This window comes from Aptenodytes patagonicus, chromosome 6, assembly GCF_965638725.1.
Source record: "Aptenodytes patagonicus chromosome 6, bAptPat1.pri.cur, whole genome shotgun sequence".
In the NCBI taxonomy this organism is placed as follows: Eukaryota; Metazoa; Chordata; class Aves; order Sphenisciformes; family Spheniscidae; genus Aptenodytes; species Aptenodytes patagonicus.
In genome coordinates, this window is record NC_134954.1 from 70266415 (window position 1) to 70286780 (window position 20366).

Sequence of the window (20366 nt, forward strand, 5' to 3'; positions counted from 1 at the left end):
GACGGGACAGGAGTATCTACTGGCTTCAGAGGGTCCTGAATACTGTTTATGTTCAGAATATAGGCTTCACGAGCCAGGTGCCTGGATAAGTACACAGTTATTCTGTTATATTTTCCTTGTGTGAATAACAATATGCAAATATTTCTTCAATTTGGATTCAGAATGCTCTCCATGCATACAAGCAAACACAAAAGTCCATGTATGCAGACTCAGCAAATCCATCAAAAATGGAAACAAATACCTGAATGAAATTCAATTGCTTATTCATCCTGCTGTAAATATGATTAACTTTACTACAGAGCCTCAAACTCTCCTTGTGGAAACGGCAGGAACTAGCCACTTTTCATCTGCCTCTGTTGCAAATTGTGCACTGAATCATATTTTTTCTAAGTATTTTTGATTTATTTATGAATTTCAACGTGGGTTATCTTTAGGAAAATGCAATAGAGCGTTACCTTGCACGCAGTTCTAAGAATTACTGTTATCTGATGCCTTTCTAAGGATTTAATAAATTGCAGAGTTTAGAGGTGGACTTAACGTCTGTTAAGTGTCAGTACTTAACAACTGACACCTTTCTATAATACAAAAAGGTTTGGAAAGGTACAAAACATGCCAGACAAAAATTGTGGAATTCTTCCAGGAGAGCCCTAGCCAGCTTTGGTGGTGATGCTTTTGACTCTCTTTTGTCTTTGCAGATCAATGCAGAAGAATGGCTAATTTCTCTCTTTGCTCTTAAGCCTATTCCAGCACAATCCAACATTAAGATAAATCTCTTTACTGGGTTTCATATTAAGTTTGAACTTTTTTTGGGGGAACTAATTTCATTTGTTGCAGGATATGTTATGAAGGTGCTTAACTCAAACTCTACAGAGATAAGGCACAGATGGTCTTTAAAAACACGTTTTATTAGTTGATAGTTGATTCAAAAATTTTCACACAATAGATAAATTGCATTATAATTTAGTTCATGTTTATTGAAATAAGTTTGTTTACGTAAATAAACATGGTAAATACACACTTAAATTTTCTCACTGCAAAGGAACCCCCAATTATTAATTAATTACACACATTATGGTTCACAACGATATATTTTAAAACTGAACCCAACCAACATTTCCACTCTTGCTTACCACCACTTTAGCACATTCTAAGTCACACAGAACACGATTTTAATCTTTTAAAAGATGCATGTGTTCCATTTTTTTACAGATCTCTTTTTAGCAATTATATCAAATGGAAATGATTACAGTGACAGCCTACCTTACTAAGATACTATGAAAGGAACTTGTTTTTTCAAAAGATCACTATTCAACATACGGCTGCAAAATAAGTATCTCCATTCTTGTAGAGAAACACCATAAATCTTTATACTTAGAATATTCTACTGGGATCCAAACTGTTGGCATGTACCTAAATCCTTATATTGAAGGTTTCAAACAGTTCCGCTGTATAACAGAATCATTACTAAAAATCTGTCTTAATACAGCTTAAAGACTATAAGATAGTGAGACTAGCAAAAGAATCACTGTGAAGCATGCAGATATAAGCTTATGAGAAAATAGTGTATAATGTACAATTATGCTCTTCAAAATCTTACAGCAGATACGACACCACAACAGCTGGTGAAAAGAAAAATCCTACAGATATATATGTAGTAAACAGAAGAACAAATTAAGGTAAGAATATTAGCAGTTCTTTACCTATCTTGGCATTTTAATTGTAAAAGTCAGCAATATTGAAACACTTCTGAGGCATTTGATGAAAGTCTCATAAAAACATGATAGCTAGTTGCCACTTCATTTTCATTTTTTCCAAATGCTTGCTGTCTCCAATAAACTTCAAAGGGACTGAAGCTGACAGGATGGCAGTCATTTCCTTCCATACTCAGAGGTAAAATGATTGCCCTTTTACGGTCCAGCAAGCTAGCAAAGACTTGTCTTGGGCAGACAGAATAGAAAAAGAAAGAAAGCCCAGGGGAAAGGTATGCTGTCTGCAAGGGAATTTGACACAGAAAATTAGCCATGAGCAGGCACGTGAATAACGATGGGCTTGGGACATGGGCAACTGTTCATGTAGGAACATGGGAAATGAGCAGGTCTTAACCAGTTTCAATTGTCTTCAGATACCGTAGACAGAAATTGTTCTTAATAATAACATTTTCTGCTATTAGGACATTTAAATTCAGACCGCTCAGTACCTAGCATGGGAACTCACTTCTGGCTCAGTTTGATGCACAGTATTTTGTACCTTTCCAAATCATTTGGTACCAGGAGCTTTTGTTCTGTAGCATTGCCAATAGTTGTACGGTCAGAGATAGGACATTTGCAGTACAGGCAAACAAAAAGGCATTAACCAAGTAGAACTACATAAAGCCACTGGTTTCATTTAAGATGATCATATTACCAAGAACTGTGGAGAAAGAACAGTGATAATGCCTAATCTGAGCTACACATAAACAAATACAGATGGAAACAGATGGGGAGCTTGACAGTGAAGGACAGGTTGGAGTCAGCTGAGTGGTGCAAGGTGCTACAGCGAACATCTTAAGGTGCAAATCTCCAGTTCCCAACAGAATCGGTGAACAGATCAAAGAGCAACAATACCATAGAGAATGCCAATATAAAAACTGAAAGCGAATGTAATAAATAAAGGTTGTACACGGTCTGCTGCCAAGGTCATTAATAAAACTATGCTACAGCTCTCTCTGTTACAATTTAGTTCTACATTTAGAAATAGATGACTGCTTGGGAAACACATTCTGAGACACAGAATGCCTACGCAACAGGAATTATTTATTTTGAGGAAATAGTATTACAGAAGAGAGATGTTTTAAAAACTTTAAACTGAAATTATAAAGGTGTCCCACTTGTAATGAGGAATATTTAGAATTAAGATATTTACATTTCAGAGATTGATGCTGCTGCTGTTACAGAATCTATTCATGAGAGAAAATGTCTCTCTCCTCTATTTTTGTATAACCCTTACAGGTCAGTGCACTGAAACACTCTAAACTCAATTATACGGGCACTTGACCAAAAGGAACCATTAGACTATGAAATGTCTGAACAAATAGAAAAAAAAACTAGTAAAAAGGCTAATTTGGTGGCAGTGTGCAATTTTTTTTTCATTTTTGTTTCTTTTTTTCCCTTTTTTTTTGTGCCACAGGCATTGTCATAAAAATATAATATAGCAGGCATAATATGCAGTTAAATGCGCTTTTGTAGACAACTGCCTTCCAACTCAATACACCAGTGTGTATCAAAAAAATGACAGCAGCATTGCAAGATTAGTCTAGAAAGTATAACAGAATCTGTGAAACAGTCATTACAAAACAGAGGTGGACGGGGAATTGAACATGTTTCTTACCTATAAATGATATTTCTTCATTATACAAAGTAATTTTCTAACTTTGCTTTTCTTTTTAGTCACGGCATAGATACTAATGGGTAGCAAAACATCCTAATGAAAGTATCCAGCTTCACTATTTTAAGAACATTTACATTAAAATTCCACAGGAACACGTCTTATCATTAATATTAAAACTACGTGTAAGACGAGAGAAGAGGACATCTGGATTACAGTTATTTACTATCTGTATTAAATTACATTGAAAGACGGAAATCAAAATAATCCCCTTTTCCCCCCAAACTCTGTAGGATGACATAGGATGACAAAATCCTTGCACTAAACTAAATGACTAAACTATTTATTATAATAAATTTAGCAATACTTTTGGAAGCATGCTTTCTTCATACAGGGGGCTGATGCTATAGAGTTATACCCACAGATAAACCCTCAATGATACAAAGAACTTTCATAACAATGGAAGACCAAAAAACCCACCCCAACTTTGATCAGTAGCACATCTTGTACCTTCTCCTATATTGTAGGGTTTAATTGTTTTCAAATAATAATTTTTCCTTAATATTTTATACAAGAACAGACCACATTTTAGTACTTTTGTCTAATAAGCATCACTTGGTATCTTTATAAGGAAAATAAAGTGAAAGAATTTGATGTAGAAGCTAAGGGATAGAAACTCTACAATGTTACTTGAAAATGAAATACAGATTACCTTGCAATTCAATAAATTAAGAATAGGAAAATTGCATAGTCCAAAAGCAGGCAAAACAGCAGAAAATTAGTTTTGAGGAAACCAAAGAATCTTAAATTTAGTAACAACATACATGAAAAAATAAAATGTGACTTTAAACATGAATTTAATTTATGCACGACGTTATTATATACAAATCATCATTCACAGTTGCTGCATGGTGTTCACTGCAAAGGAACAAGTCTTCAGATGCAACTCAGCCTCTATCATCCCAAGGTAAGAAAAAGAAGTAATTGAGGGTCATTAAACTTCACGCTATTAGCAGTATGTGTACAGTCCATATGCTATACAAGTATTAATATTATTAACATAGAGTAAATATATAAAAATTAAGCATGTCTAGATGACTAGTACTGTAGCTGAAATTACACTGAGCAACAAAGCAAAAGAAAAAGAATAGATTGAGGTGGTAAAAATGGGAAAATAATGAGAAATGACTGGATCAATAGGTATTGGACAAATCACGTTTGTCTCTCCTTCTCAGAGAGGCAAAGTAAGCAGTGATGTACAGCAGCAGCTACTATGCAAGTTTTATCTGAACACTTTTAAACTCATGGACAAAGGATATCTGCATTACAGCCTAGCTAGTAAATGTTCAATGAAAAAATATACATACTCCTCTTTTCCAAGGTCTTGTCATTTCTTCCTTTGAGAACCACTCTTCAAACATCTCTTTGCATTGAATTCTTGAACGAATACTACTTTGCGATACAGACTGAATGAAAGATCTTCTGTAATATGAAGTTATAACCTGCTGATTACGTTCAAATTCAAGACATTTATAACAAAGGTATTTTTAGTTAAAAAAGAAAGCTTTCAAAGATGCCAGCGGAGGGGAACTTCAATCCATCCCACTCCTACCAGTTTGATGCCAGGGCCAGCAAGAGATGCCCAGAGCCTGGAGAAGGAGCACAGGTCAGCAGGAGAGCGCCTGAAGAGCAGCACAAAGGAACTCCAGCCAGTAAGACAGCTTCATCGGGGGCCCAACTTAAATGCCTCCATGCAAACGCACGTAGCGTGGGGAATGAACAAGAGGAGTCAGAGACGTGCGCACGCCTGCAGGGCTACGACCTTATTGGCATCACGGAGACGTGGTGGGATGGCTCCTATGGTTGGAGTGTTGGGATGGAGGGATACAAGCTCTTTAGGAAGGACAGGCAGGGGGAACGAGGAGGGGGTGTCGCCCTCTGTGTCAATGACCAGCTGGAGTGCATGGAGCTCTGCCTGGGGATGGATGAGGAGCTGACCAAGAGCTTATGGGTCAGGATTAAAGGGAAGGCAGGGACAGGTGACATTACGGTGGGGGTCTGCTACAGGCCACCTGACCAGGAAGATCAAGTGGATGAGGCCCTCTATAGACTGATAGGAGCAGCCTCACGTGCACAAGCCCTGGTCCTCATGGGGGACTTCAACCACGCCGACATCCGTTAGAGGGACAACACGGCAGGGCATAAGCAATCTGGGAGGTTCCTGGAATGCGTCAATGATAACTTCCTTCTCCAAGTGGCAGAGGAGCCAACGAGGAGAGGTGCTATGCTGGACCTTGTTCTCACCAACAAGGAGGGGCTGGTGGGGAACGTGAAGCTCAAGGGCAGCCTGGGCTGCAGTGACCACGAAATGGTGGAGTTCAAGATCCTTAGGGCACCGAGGAGGGCGCACAGCAAGCTCGCTACCCTGGACTTCAGGAGAGCAGACTTTGGCCTCTTCAGGGATCTGCTTGGCAGAGTGCCAGGGGACAAAGCCCTGGAGGGAAGAGGGGCCCAAGAAAGCTGGGTAATAGTCAAGGATCACCTCCTCCAAGCTCAGGAGCGATGCATCCCAACAAAGAGGAAGTCAGGCAAAAACGCCAGCAGGCCTGCATGGATGAACAAGGAGCTCCTGGACAAACTCAAACACAAAAAGGAAGCCTACAGAGGGTGGAAGCGAGGACAGGGAGCCTGGGAGGAATACAGAGAAATTGTCTGAGTAGCCAGGGATCAGGTTAGGAAAGCTAAAGCCCTGATAGAATTAAATCTGGCCAGGGACGTCAAGGGCAACAAGAAAAGATTCTATAGGTACGTCGGGGATAAAAGGAAGGCGAGGGAAAATGTGGGCCCTCTCCAGAACAAAACGGGAGACCTGGTTACCTGGGACAAGGAGAAGGTGGAGGTACTCAATGACTTTTTTGCCTCGGTCTTCACTGACAAGTGCTCGAGCCTCACTGCCCAAGCTGCAGAAGGCAAAGGTGGGGACTGGGAGAATGAAGAGCCGCCTACTGTGGGAGAACATCAGGTTCGAGACCATCAAAGGCACCTGAAGGTGCACAAGTCCATGGGACCCCATGAGATCCACCCGCGGGTCCTGAAGGAACTGACGGATGAAGTTGCTAAGCCACTATCCATCGTATTTGAGAAGTCGTGGCAGTGCGGTGAAGTTCCCACTGACTGGAAAAGGGGAAACATAAGCCCCGTTTTTAAAAAGGGAAAAAAGGAAGACCTGGGGAACTACAGGCCAGTCAGTCTCACCTCTGTGCCTGGGAAGGTCATGGAACAGATCCTCCTGGAAGCTATGCTAAGGCACATGGAGGACAGGGAGGGGATTAGAAACAGCCAGCATGGCTTCACCAAGGGCAAGTCCTGCCTGACTAACCTAGTGGCCTTCTATGATGGAGTGACTACATCAGTGGACATGGGAAGGGCTACAGATGTTGTCTGTCTGGACCTCTGTAAGGCCTTTGACACGGTCCCCCACAGCATACTTCTCTCTAAACTAGAGACGTATGGATTTGATGGGTGGACTGTCCGGTGGGTGAGGAATTGGTTAGATGGTCGCATCCAGAGGGTAGTGGTCAACGGCTCAACGTCCAGATGGAGATTGGTGACGAGTGGCGTCCCGCAGGGGTCCGTATTGGGACCCGTACTGTTTAATATCTTCATCAGTGACATAGACAGTGGGATCGAGTGCACCCTCAGCAAGTTTGCAGATGACACCAAGCTGAGTGGTGCGGTCGACATGCCAGAGGGACGGGATGCTGTCCAGAGGGACCTGGACAAGCTGGAGAAGTGGGCACGTGTGAACCTCATGAGGTTCAACAAGGCCAAGTGCAAGGTCCTGCACCTGGGTCGGGGCAACCCCCGCTATCAGTCCAGGCTGGGGGATGAAGGGATGGAGAGCAGCCCTGCCCAGAAGGACTTGGGGGGACTGGTGGAGGAAAAGCTGGACAGGAGCCAGCAATGTGCGCTCCCAGCCCAGAAGGCCAATCGTATCCTGGGCTGCATCCAAAGCAGCGTGGCCAGCAGGTCGAGGGAGGGGATTCTGCCCCTCTACTCTGCTCTGGGGAGACCCCACCTGGAGTGCTGCGTCCAGCTCTGGAGCCCTCAGCATAAGAAAGACACGGACCTGTTGGAGCGGGTCCGGAGGAGGGCCACGAAAATGATCAGGGGGATGGAACACCTCTGCTGAGAAGAAAGGCTGAGAGAGTTGGGGTTGTTCAGCCTAGAGAAGAGAAGGCTTTGGGGAGACCTTCTTGCAGTCTATCAGTACCTTCAAGGGGGCCTATAAGAAAGATGGTGGCAAACTTTTGAGCAGGGCCTGTTGTGACAGGCCAAGGGGGAATGGCTTGAAACTAAAGAGGGGTAGATTCAGACTAGATAGAAGGAAGAAATTTGTTACGCTGAGGGTGGTGAAGCACTGGCCCAGGTTGCCCAGAGAGGTGGTGGATGCCCCATCCCTGGCAACGTTCAAGGTCAGGTTGGACGGGGCTCTGAGCAACCTGATGTAGTTGAAGATGTCCCTGCCCAGGGCAGGGGGGTTGGACTAGATGACCTTTAGAGGTCCCTTCCAACCCAAACTATTCTATGATTGTATGAAGGAACTAGCATAATACTGTGAAATTCCAGTTGTAATTGTAATTGGGTAGCTCATTAAATATACCCCAGGAAATCATATGGAAAACATTTATTGCAAGATACTTGATAAAATTTTCTGTTCTCTGACTTATACTGCCTGTCATGGTTACAGCTGGCTTCTACTCTTGGGCACTCTTCTCAATGCTGCAATTGTTCTAGGCTGCAGTAGCTTTTTCTACTCAACCTTCAGAAAATGCCAGTCAGGGGATTGCACGGTGCAGTCTCGTTCTTGTCCACAACTGGACTATGGGTGTATCTTAACCTTTTTTCGAACACAGGTCTGCCATAGTTATGAGTTTTACATTTCCTTATGAACTTGCATGGACTTACAGTATTTGTACAAGTCATACATATACTTACATAAAAACTGTTTATATTTGAGTATTTCTCAACATGAAAAATATCAAGAGGGAGGTATAGCATCACAGGAATATGAGCTGGAGGGAAGTTCCTCCATCAAGAGGAATGCACTCTTTTCTTTCCGATTTCTGTGACATAAACACACGCACACACGAGCACACGTGCGTGTACATACCCACACCCACAGACACACACACACAGTGCCTCTCTCCAGCCTACTGGAAATAAAGCTGGCAAGGACATCTCTCTTGTTTATTTCATTCCTGCAGGATTTATTTTTTTTTATTTATCCATGTCTCCACTTCCAAGTTCAAGCTTCTTGTTTTCACTTTTAAGAAATTTCACAACTTGTTCTCTCCCTATTTGTTCACTATTGTCTTTAACATATTATTCTGCCAAAATTCTCAGTTTAGAAATGAAGTAATTTATTCTTTCTCCACACTTCTCTTTTCAGTTTCTTCGGCTACTAAAGTTATGCTTTCTTTCAAGCTCCTGTATGGTATGTGCCTTTTAATTAATCTGAAAGACCACTGATTTCTCCAATTTGCTCTCAAAGTCTTGCATCTGCTTACTGCAAGCAATTAAACTATCTGGACTTATTCTTCATTATAGAAGAAATGATGTTTGTTCTAATGTAGAAATACAACACATACAACCTGAAGCCCTCTGAACAGTCAACACATCTAGCCACAGGCAACTGATTTAATGCTGTACATTGTCCTCTGGATTTCTCTCTCTGTTTCTGATGACACGTAGGAAACAGAGGCTCTGAACCGTAGATACAAAGAATTGCACACACCTCTATGCAGAAAGTAACCTAAGAAGGAATTAATTGCTATCCTCTTAATTAGCCAGGATAATATAATCTTACTTGTTTCACCTTAACGTCGTCAGCCACAGTCATGCAGCATTGTGCAAAAGCTCATTAGAGCATTTTAAAACAGTCTTTAAATTTAGTTGGCTTTGGTTAAGGATCAATATGATTTATACCTTCTAATGGTTTTCATTGTAAACTTGTAACAGAAACTATCCGTCATTATATTTCTATAATGTCTAGTGTAAGGGGATTATGATTTGATCACATTTATTTGCAGATGCTAATAATAATAATAATAATATAAATAGACCACACCTACGTACAGATGCAAATAATAATAGCAATACAAATAAAAAGATGGAATTATAGCAACCTATAGTTACAGTGAAGGTATAAAAGAAACAAAGGTGAGAGAGGGAAATATTCTGTACTAAAGAAACTGATAGAGCACTGCCTATGTAACAACCAATAACCATCTTGTGCACTTGAAGGTTTTAATCTTTTTCCAACTGTCTTCACTGGTATAATAACAACATATAATCTCTCCCTAAACCTTGCTTCTCTTGCATGAATGTATATGCAGTTAGGTAATTAGTGAGAAGGAAACAGAGAGGCAAATAAAGTTAATTATTAAAAGAAAAGACAGACTGATAGAACAGATGGAACTGACAGTTTGTGAAATAAATAGAAGAAGCATTCCTTGATTATTTCCCATCTGAATCTGATCTCCTGTTCATTCTGTTTTCAATGGGTTTGTGAAGTTACTGGAGCAATTCAGACATATCTCATATGCTTCTAGTGTTATAGATGTCACACACATCCCAACCCATTAGCGAGCAGAACTAAAGAGATCCTTAAAAAATTTAGTATGTGAGTACTAAAAAGATAGTAACTATATGTAAGATAATACTTCTTTAAAAGACACCCTCAGTGGTACATACTTCAGAAAAGGCGAGTACCTCAAATTTTAACATTCTGATATTAAATTCTCTCGCAACCTTTGTTATTGAGCAAGAGGACAATAATGGGGCGGGGGGGGGGGGGGGAGAATGTTCTTTATACTCCTAAAAATAATGCTAAGAATTAATAATCTAGATTGCATAGGACCTTATATCCAAAGAGATATCACAGCATATTCTGTATCTCTCAGAACCTGACAGAGCGTTCATTGAAACTGGAGACCAACTTCACAAAACCTTCCTTTTTTGATGGCTTACATGCAGCCTCAGTGAGGCCTTACTTCATTCCTGAACTGGTTAGGTGAAAAGTACAACTTCTACTTCCAATGTGCACATAAGATTTACTGCATTCAGGTTTAAAAAAAACTTGAGATAGGAAGATAAAATAAAAATGTACCCTAACAGTACAGGTTGGTAAAAGGAGAGTATGTTCCTACAGGCTTATAGTTCCTCTGTGTAATTATGGCTTTAGGATTGCCCTTTAGAACAGATAAATCTTATTCTCTGTTGTCTTTACGGAATGATAATAAGGGCTTACTTACGTACAAAGTTTGCATTCTCAACTGATTTGGCTGTGAGAGAGAGAGAGGAGTTCTTGCTGAACAACAATAAACTCAGCCATTTCCTATTTCTTCTAAAAATCACCCACCCATGAATTGGAGACTGGTTAAGAAAAATGTTAGCCCTTTGATAAGTGTCTCTCAGAGACCAAAGACAGATGTCATACATAGCGTGGCCAGACATGCAGGTTGGAGGGATAAACCATTTTCCCTAACAACAGAGCAGAACTTACAGAGAAAATCTTTGGGACTCCACTGACACAATGACTCTCGTGAAGCATGGGATTACTTCATTCCTTCCTGAGGTCTTTTACTTGCCAGTATCAGGTTGGTAAAATTATAAATAAGCTCCAGTTAAGAACTAATTTGGCGCCAGAAAAATATAAGATATTGGGAACAACTGGAGCTTGAACTGAGGTTGGCAAGGAGAACCGAGACATGGAGTTACACTTCTTCCTCTCTATCACTGTAACTGTCTTCAACTCCATTAAACAACTTCTACTTGCTTCTTTTCCCTTTCCTCTAAGCCACCTTGGCTTTGTAAAAAAAGAACCAATTTAGAAGATTGTCTTAACAATTCCTAGACACAGGCAGCGATGGCCATACTAACCCAACAATCAGTCTGAAGAGACAATAGGAAGACTAGTTCTATCTATACTTCTATTCTGAATGTGAAGAAGTGAATTACGCACTCACGTACGACGCAGGGAGATACAAACTGTTCCAAGCAACCAAGTCCCACACAAACGCTGATCAACAGACCCATTCCATGCTCTTCAAAGTTTAAGAAGTGGTAGTTAGAAGACTAATCTACTTTCCAATGGATTTATGATAGCTCAAGTCATAGAGTTTCATTGCTTGAGAACACTGACAAAGGAATTGCAATCATATTTTTCAAAAAAATTAGAAGATTATTCGCCATACCTAGTCACTGTCATGGCTACCCCACCAGACAACCACAGAACATCCCCACAGCATTTTATGTTTTCATAAACCATACATTTAGATGAGATAAGATTAAAGCTGTTGGAGTTTCATATTTTATCCCAAGTCTAGGTCTTTGGCTCGTGATTTCAATTCTGACTTCTACATCACAATTGTTGAGTAAAGCTATGTTCATCTGACTGGTATTTCATATCTCTGTGTATGTCTGCCTTACAGCATTTTCAAAGACTAAGGTTGTTTCTTTCCCTCATGAGGATTAAAATTTTCTCTTTAAGAAATAGACCCAAAATCCCTCAGAGAAATACAGCATACAAATGTATTTTGTAATTTTTTTTTATCAGAGAAGAAGTCAAAGTTATGATGTAGCTCACATAGTTTTATTTAACAGTTTCTATTTTACAGCATTATTTCTATAAAGTTAACAATGAGACTTATGAATACAAGCTTAACTCCTGAAGTGGTACCTAAATAGCTCTTCTGTTCCTTTCCCCGTACAGATAAGAAATAGGAAGTAAGTTTTGGACTACAGAACATGTGCAATGTCACTGTTTGCTAAACTTTATGCTGTGTATGATTAACTTGGTAAAATATCTCAAAATATGAACAATAAAAGCCAAGCGGCATTTCCAGTATTTTCAACTCACTTATTAAAAATAAAGCTTTTTATTTCTTCCTCCAACGATATAGATACTTCAAAAGTATGTTTAAATATACTCATCAGTGCAACTATCAAAGGGTAAGTGTGTATTATAGAAACGAGCCCCCAGATTAAGTATATATTGTGAAATGTATGTGAATGTGCATGACTTGAACCAATGAACTGTGGCCTGAAATGATGTCACAGAATGTGCAGCATTAAGTGGAAGGTTAAACCTACTTGCATCTCGGTTCATTAAACGCAGTTAAAGTGCAAATTCCCTCATTCTGACAGTAGTAATCACAAGGGTTCACTTTCTGGTCACAGCGCTGACTTTTAAACCCCACAGAGCATCTGCAGAATTTCAGTAAAATAGACCTATATAAATATTCTACCTTTTGCTGAACAGATTTTAAACGCATTATATATAATGATGGCAAGACACACGCACATACACAGGCACACACCCATAGAGAAAAAAAGTTAGTACGCCGTTTTTCATGGAAGGTCCAATCTGACTATACTGGAAAGTTTGTTCACCAGCGTTGATCAAACAGTTTTAAAACAATGGGCCCATACTAACTGATGGGTTCAGGAATCTAATGTTCTTAACAAAGTATTATTGTCAAATGTACTATACATTTGTATTGATCGATCCAGAGTGCAACAGCCTTAAAAATCTTCATGACTGTGTTCTTAGCATTGCTAGCAGTGTTGGCATATGCTGCAGCATTTATGTATTGTAAATCCATACACAAATTAATGTATGAAACTTGTTTTCCTTGAGATGCTATGGTGTTCCATATGAATTTGACAAAGAATAAGCCAGTTTTATAAGGAAAAAGAAAGGAAGAATCACAAGCTTCCACAATAGCCATTCTAGGTGTTTAAGCAAATGAATCACCAGACTTAATTATTGTATTTGGGCCTTACATACTATAGCTGTGATAGTCTCCTTTTGCTGAGATTTACGAGTCTCTCTAGTCCTCAACCAAAGACATTTAAGGAGATACAAATAACAGGTAAAAAGGGCTGGATCAAAATAATAATGAAAAAGAGACACAGGCACTTAAAGCATTTTCAGCTGAATAAGGACTACCATGCAGAACTGCATCCCACTGTCTCAAACCCCAAAGCTGAAAACACCTATTGACAACTTCTTTTCAATAGTGCAGCAACTACGGTTTTGCCCCTTTGCACATTCAGAACTGCTCAAGCTCCCACCGGGAGGAACAGTTGGTCCGTCTCTTACGCTGGTCAGACTACCAAATCTAGGCATTGCTCTTTGTAACTTCCTTGAGAGTCTGAATAGAACAGGCACTCTCTTTTAAGATCACCTACCTCATACACATCAACAAAATGAAGGGATGGCTGTATCCGTATTTACAAAGTTGTAATGCCAGATCCCCTTGGACAACAACTTACTTATGTCACCCTGGAAATGAGACACTTGAGTCCAATTCTCTCTTCCAACACCTCATCTGTTCCTGGAGGATGCTCTGATCTCCAGGTTGTTCTGAGAAGTGGAAGACTATTCCACAATGAAGCTTTTCAGCAGTGCAGAAAAGATCGGATTGATTATTAGGCAAAAGTAAAAAAAACACGGAGTATGACTAGGTAGCTCAGTGTAACTGAGAGCAGGAAAGAAATTAATTTCTTGCTACAGTGACTACTTCTGTATTTTATATTTAGCAGCTGAAAAAGAAGAGACACCATAGCTCTCAAGAAAGGACTACAATGTAGGCTTTTCTACCTCTTAAGACAGTACTTCACCGTCTAGACTACAGAATCACATTTCCTTTGGTATTTGATGTCTAGGCTTAAGAAAAGCATCCTGAATTATTCTCTCAACCATGGTGCAGGAGGGAGAGAGCAATCTCACCACAGAACAGCCAAGCTACTGTGGGCACTGTGAAGGTTAGGGCAGAAACATGAGATACATGAGCATATCCTCAGACCCATAAGGGAAATAAACACTAACATTACTCTTCCTATTCTCTATCCATCAGGAGGAGCGTATCACCCCCACCTCTGACCATCTTTATAGGAGAAAAGACAATCCACCTTTGAGAAGCAGGGGAGATCAACCATCCTGTACCTCCTGATTCCATTCTGGAACAAATGCCTTAATAGGCTTTAGATATGGCCTGAAATTATTAGAAGTCTCAAAAGATATATCTTTGTATCTATATGCATTCACAATACATACCTTATTTATATCTTTCAATACACATATTGCAAAAAGGTAGACAAAGTATCGGGTTACAAAAATAGCTAGAAAAAGCACTGTAAGTTACGACTGCAACCAGCACTTTATACATCCTAGAGAGATCAAAAATACAGACACATGCATAATAATTTTATTATTTGCTGGCACACAGATATTTTAATTATCTACACAAGGCAGGATACTCACAGACAGACAGGTATATTTGTCTCTGGGTCCAGTTGACATGTACCACCGTTGTAACAGTAGCCATCACATAACTGACAGGTAGAGGCAATCTTTCCATTAGTGCAACTGTCATAGTTAAGAAAAAACACAAATAGCAATCAGTATTTTATTAAATCTGGTCAATTCCCTTATAATTATCTATATGTTAAAATACTGATTTTATAATATGTACAAGATCTACCGATTGCAAGAATTCTAGGTTTCCACCTTGAAAAGCTAGCACAGGCAGTGAGCTTTTTACACAAAATATTTTCAATCTTTCCTTTTATGAAAATAAACTATTATTGTACAAAATAATCACTCGGCAATATAGCAGCACATCCTACTACATATGCTTTCATTAGTATACAATATGTCTCTGTCACAGATACTGCAAAAAGACCAAATTTCAACAGTGTGGTAAAACTCGACTGTTAATATTAAATATTCCAGTTTTTCCAAATGAAGACCCCTTCAGTCTCCTGCTACATTATGCTTCCCCCAGTGAGGAGTGCTCTAAAAGTTGGTCTAAAAAGGCAGGAGCCAGTGGGTTTTGTGTGGGCAGGAGCCACACAAAGGAACTGTTCTGATGTGACTGGTTCAGGGGCTAGCCACTGTGTAAGAGATACTGCAATATAATTGCTATGATATATATCATTTTGACCATAACCCCCCCACACACACACTTACTTGCATACTATGTCATTACTGTCCTTGTTTATTATGCAGTGCCCCCCATGACATCTGATACACTTGTCCACTTCACATTTTGGACCTTCAAATCGTACTGGACAGACACATTCTACGCTTCCATCATCAGAAATAGCACATGATTCAGAATTCACGCAATAATGGTGGCAAACATCTGCAAGCAACATGAAAGCTAATTACTAAAAGACATTAAGGAGTATCATAGAAAAAGTAATACCTTACTTTTCTAGGTTTTAAAAGGTACTATAATAAAAACAAAATGATGAATGAAGCTGGCGGCTCACTGGCAACTACAAGAATCAAGAATATCCCATAAACAGATACATAATATATTAATGACGTAGTCTTGAGAAATGAAATAGAAGGATAAACTCATAAGAGAGGTTTTTTTTTTCTCCTTCTAGATGTCTAACCATTTGTGGCATCATCCCACATAATATAAAGACTACTGATGAGAAAAGCAGAGCCATGTTAATGTATTTAATGGGACATTGGCTGAATAAGAATCTTCTGACACATTCACAATACCATTAACAGCATTATGCTAAACTGAAATGGAAATAGTATTTTGAAATAATTAAGTTTTATTTTCATTTATCCACATATTAAAATTTCATGAAGTTCTAATAATATATAAAGACATAAGTTCTACAAAAAACTACATACATGCTTATCTTTATAGACTGTGCAAGATCCCATTATCTTATTTAACTGCTTAAATGCCAGCAGGACTGAGATTTCAAGTAGTGAATTCTTTAGCTCTTTAGAAACGCCAGTAACTGCCTCATTTTTTTCATATCCCTTAAAAAACCCAAGTTGCCTAACTGAAGAAGCTTCCAGAGCTACAATATACTGGTATCTTAACACTTCAGTTCATTTTTATTTATGTGGTAGTGAAGTGACAACTTTCTTTTGTTGTTTTTTTTTTTTTTTTAAGTTGTCATTTAAGCTCCTTAATGGGGCCGAATCATTCGAAGTCTCTATTTCTCTCTGTTTCTAATACTTTCTCCAGTGCTGTGTAGTTAACATGTTGTGTTGCACTTTTGGTGGTGTTCCTGATGGACAGATGAAGTAATTGGTAGATAAGATATGTCAATTCTGAACTATACATCTGTATTAGCTTAAAGTTAACCTGGTCCATATTAATAAAATATTACCTTTCCGACAAAACTAAAAAATTCAAGCCCTTTGAAGCTCAGGGTATGGCTAAGGGTGAGTCAGTAGCCGCTAGAAGTAGGGCATTATCAAGCTGTTCACTAGAGAATGAAACCTTGGCCAAACGGCAACCTCAGCCTTGAGTCTGGGAGCGTAAACTCTCAAGCTGCCGTTTGACTGGGGGCACGCTGTAAGCGGCAAACTGGAGACTACTAAAATGGATATATTTTACTGAACATATTCAGGATGGATGATTTGTGAGGGTATCTCAAAGGGGGAAACATGTTGTTTATGCTTCTCTGTGCTCAGTTTTTCCCCCTCTCAGAGAAGTACGTACTGACTGCCACGCCATTGGTACTCACCATGCTGGAAGAGTTCTGCTAAGCATGACTGTTGGAGCAGTTATTTCTGTTCGATTATTCATTGTACGTCTCCACCTACCTATGCAGGCTGTAGACTCATCTTCTTTTGGAATCACTACTGAGCAACCAGAGAGGCTTAAAAGACACTAAATGTAGTAGTTCATTGTTTGCTGTTCCCTAATTCAAGGTACAGAATGGTAATTTGCAGCAGGAGGGCTCTTTTTTGAACAAAAAGTACTGTAGTTTGAAAGCTAATATTGAGCGACATTTTATGAAAAAAGCATTGCAAGGGGGAAATGTTTCCATGTACATTAGGACAAAAAAAGCCCCCAAAACCTGGGAATAGGAAGTTCATACTCTAAAACAATTGTTGTTTTTTAGCATTGATTGTAGTCACAAACACCTTTAATCTTCTGCTGTATCTAAAATGCGTACGCTGCATTTGGACTGAAATGACACAAAAATAATTCTTCCCCGCCCCGCTACAGAAAGGAATTTCAGTTTCAGGGAAAGTAACAGCTTGTGAGATCACTGTATCCACTTTGAATGATTGTAACTGCGTGGAAACGTTTTTTATTTTTTTAGGTTGTTTGGGCCTTAAATGATACAAGAAATGAACTTTAACTAGTCTGTCTTATTTCAGGAATTTAAAATAGGGAGTTATATTCAAATACATCAAACTCATGTGCATATAACAACATGCACAATGTTAGTAGAATTCTATGTAAATTCATTCACTTATATTTATTTCAGCAGTGCCAGTGCCTTGACACGGAGCACACATTTTGGTTATTAGCCCTTATGTGAACTAATCACAGGAGAAACTGCATTGGGTAACTGGAGATGATAAGTATGAGGAAAATAAGGTCTTTGCAATCTGGCAATACTGCAAGTAAATGTCTTCTCCCTGCCATAAAAAACACTAATAATATTTTCAGCCTGGGAGCATGAGTAAAATACCTATGCGCATTCATGTATCATCCTTTGCGTATGAACTAGTTTCAATCACATCATAGAAAGACTGAGAAAGATATCTTAGAGGCAACCAATCTTTGCAATAACGCTATATTAATATATTCCAACATGCATATAAAGTGAATGTGATTAATAAAGCAAAAAATCATAGATGTGATTTATATACACATTAACTGTAAACCTGTACAATTTCATAGAACTGTTATTGCCACAAAAAAAATACTCTAAAAGATCGTAAGACTCTTTTTTTCCTAGAAGTATTAAGGTTTAAATAAACAAAAGCTTAATTTTATTTTGTATTTCATAATGTGTTTGAGTCTCTGTACTGTGGCATTTTTCCAAAGTGTCAGCAGACAATCCAAATTTGATAATAAGCACTGTTTAAAAAGTACCCCTAAATTTACATTTAAATTCATTCTTAAAAAGGGGGGGGGGGGGGGGGAACGTTTGCAGAAGCATTCAACTAGAAACAATTTGTTTGGTTTTGGGTAAGCCTCAAGTAAATATTTTTTCTTAATCTGTGTGTCTGTCTGTGCATGATTTATGTACTATGCTGTTTTCAAATACCCAATTGTATTTGCAGATAGTTATTTGTGGATCCATGCAGTTTGTTTAATACCAAGTAGGAGAGAATCACAATTACTGCTGGTTTTCCATTCAAAGGTTTCAATTTATTTCACAGTCTCCCAACTGGAAATACATTCAGTTTACTTCAGTACAAATCCTATTTCAGATACACACTAACCCTTTGCTTGTTTGACAGACCTTTCACTAAAACTAAATACTTTTTGTATCTTGTAGACAATTCTAAACCAGACCTTTATAACAGCTAATTTCCCTTCCATTTTGTTTAAATCTAGCCTTCTTCAGCAAATTCACTGAATTACGTACAAAAGAGATGATGGCTTTCACAGTTAATGTTCTATTCTATAACAAGCACTATGACAGTCCTCTATTTTAGAGTGTTATAGTCAAAGTAAAGCAGGAGTAGAAAAAAGGAGATTAAAAAAGAAATTCTGATCTCAGCAAAAAAAATCAGGTTTAGGTTAGGGTTGCTAGTAAGTCATCATGTTGAAGACACATGAGGAAGACAAACTGTAATTTTGAAATGAGTGATCAAAAGAAGAAATTCAAGACTATGTTCAAATGTCTTGAGTCACTGGAAAACAGATAACGGTGATCTATGCTAAGAGAAAGCATGGAAAGAAAAAGATAAATGGAGCAAGAACACAAGGCCTATTGGTTGACAATCTTCTTTTCCCTCTCCTCTGTAAAAGAAGTAAAAATTTAGAGAAAGTTCTAAAAAGTGAGGAGAGCCTTTCTAAAGGCATGGAAACCTTTGGAAAACAGTATCTCAATGAGAAGAGACTGATGGGTCAGTGGAAAGGCAAACCATGGAGAACTTCAGATGCAGAGGATAGAACCCAAGTCCTGAGAATTAAACAAGAGAAATATTTAGAAATCCTGATTTTCAATACTAGGAGGGGGCAGAAACCATACTGAAGGTGATCTTAGACTGAGCAAGATGAAGGAATATAGAGGCGTGAAACTCAAAATTTGATATGCTGGTTACTGGGGTTAGAAATAAAAACAAAAGGTAAAGTAGCAGTTGGAGACACAAGCGATGGTCTGCGAAGATAAAGGATACCAGAGAAATTCTTTACCCAACTACGTCAATTTGCTATGCTTTGGTATTCCACCAGCATAAGATAACAAATATGAGAAGCTGAAGTAGAAAAATTGAACACAGTTATCTCATTTCTATTGATAAAGTCAGCTGTCTTGTACAGCGGCATTGTACGTATTCATTCATGAAAATACTAAAATAAATCATTCCTAAAAAAACTTTTCTTCTCCTATGTAGATGGATATTGTGGAAATATGTTCAAAGATCACTTGAACACATCAGATTCCATTCCCTTAGCAGTATGAATCATTTCGGAGCTAAGTTTACCAATGCATGTCATAGAAAAATCACTCAAATAATGTCAAACTTCCAATTTGTAGAACTTTTATTATAAATCCAGATTTAAGAGTAGTATAAATCCAGATTTAAGAGTTTGTGAAGATTACTTACAGTACTGACATCTGTCTCCTGTATACTCAGGCAAACAGTTGCAAAAGGGTTGGTTCCCAGCAGTGACACTGCAGGTTCCTCCATTTTGGCAAAAATGATCGCAGACCGTCTGATTGCAGTTTGGTCCTGTAAAACCCAGCGCACAGTTGCAGGTAGGCCTCCCTATTCAAAACAAAGAAAACTGTTTTATGATAAAAATAAATAAGCGTTAAAAGAATAATCAGCACTTTAAAGACAGATACATTTATCATAACAGTAGCAAGTTTTAATGTATAAGCCCAACTACGTTTCGCTAGACACTAATAAAACAGGCCTTTGCAAACTTTGCTTGAATTCAGAACTTTTTAAAAAGCAAGTCAGCACTGTAAGATAT

General features: G+C 38.7%; 1 protein-coding gene across 3 annotated transcripts in view; it reads right to left on the reverse strand.

Annotated features, from left to right (window-relative positions):
* Positions 1-20366, reverse strand: part of LRP1B (LDL receptor related protein 1B) — a 780133-nt gene that overhangs the window by 12157 nt on the left and 747610 nt on the right. For all 3 annotated transcript variants that reach the window (XM_076343117.1, XM_076343116.1, XM_076343115.1), the window contains 3 exons: positions 19994-20155; positions 15404-15578; positions 14696-14800 (listed from right to left, as the gene is read on the reverse strand). In XM_076343117.1, the coding sequence (XP_076199232.1) occupies positions 14696-14800; positions 15404-15578; positions 19994-20155 (442 nt within the window). The remainder of the gene's footprint in view (positions 1-14695; positions 14801-15403; positions 15579-19993; positions 20156-20366) is intronic.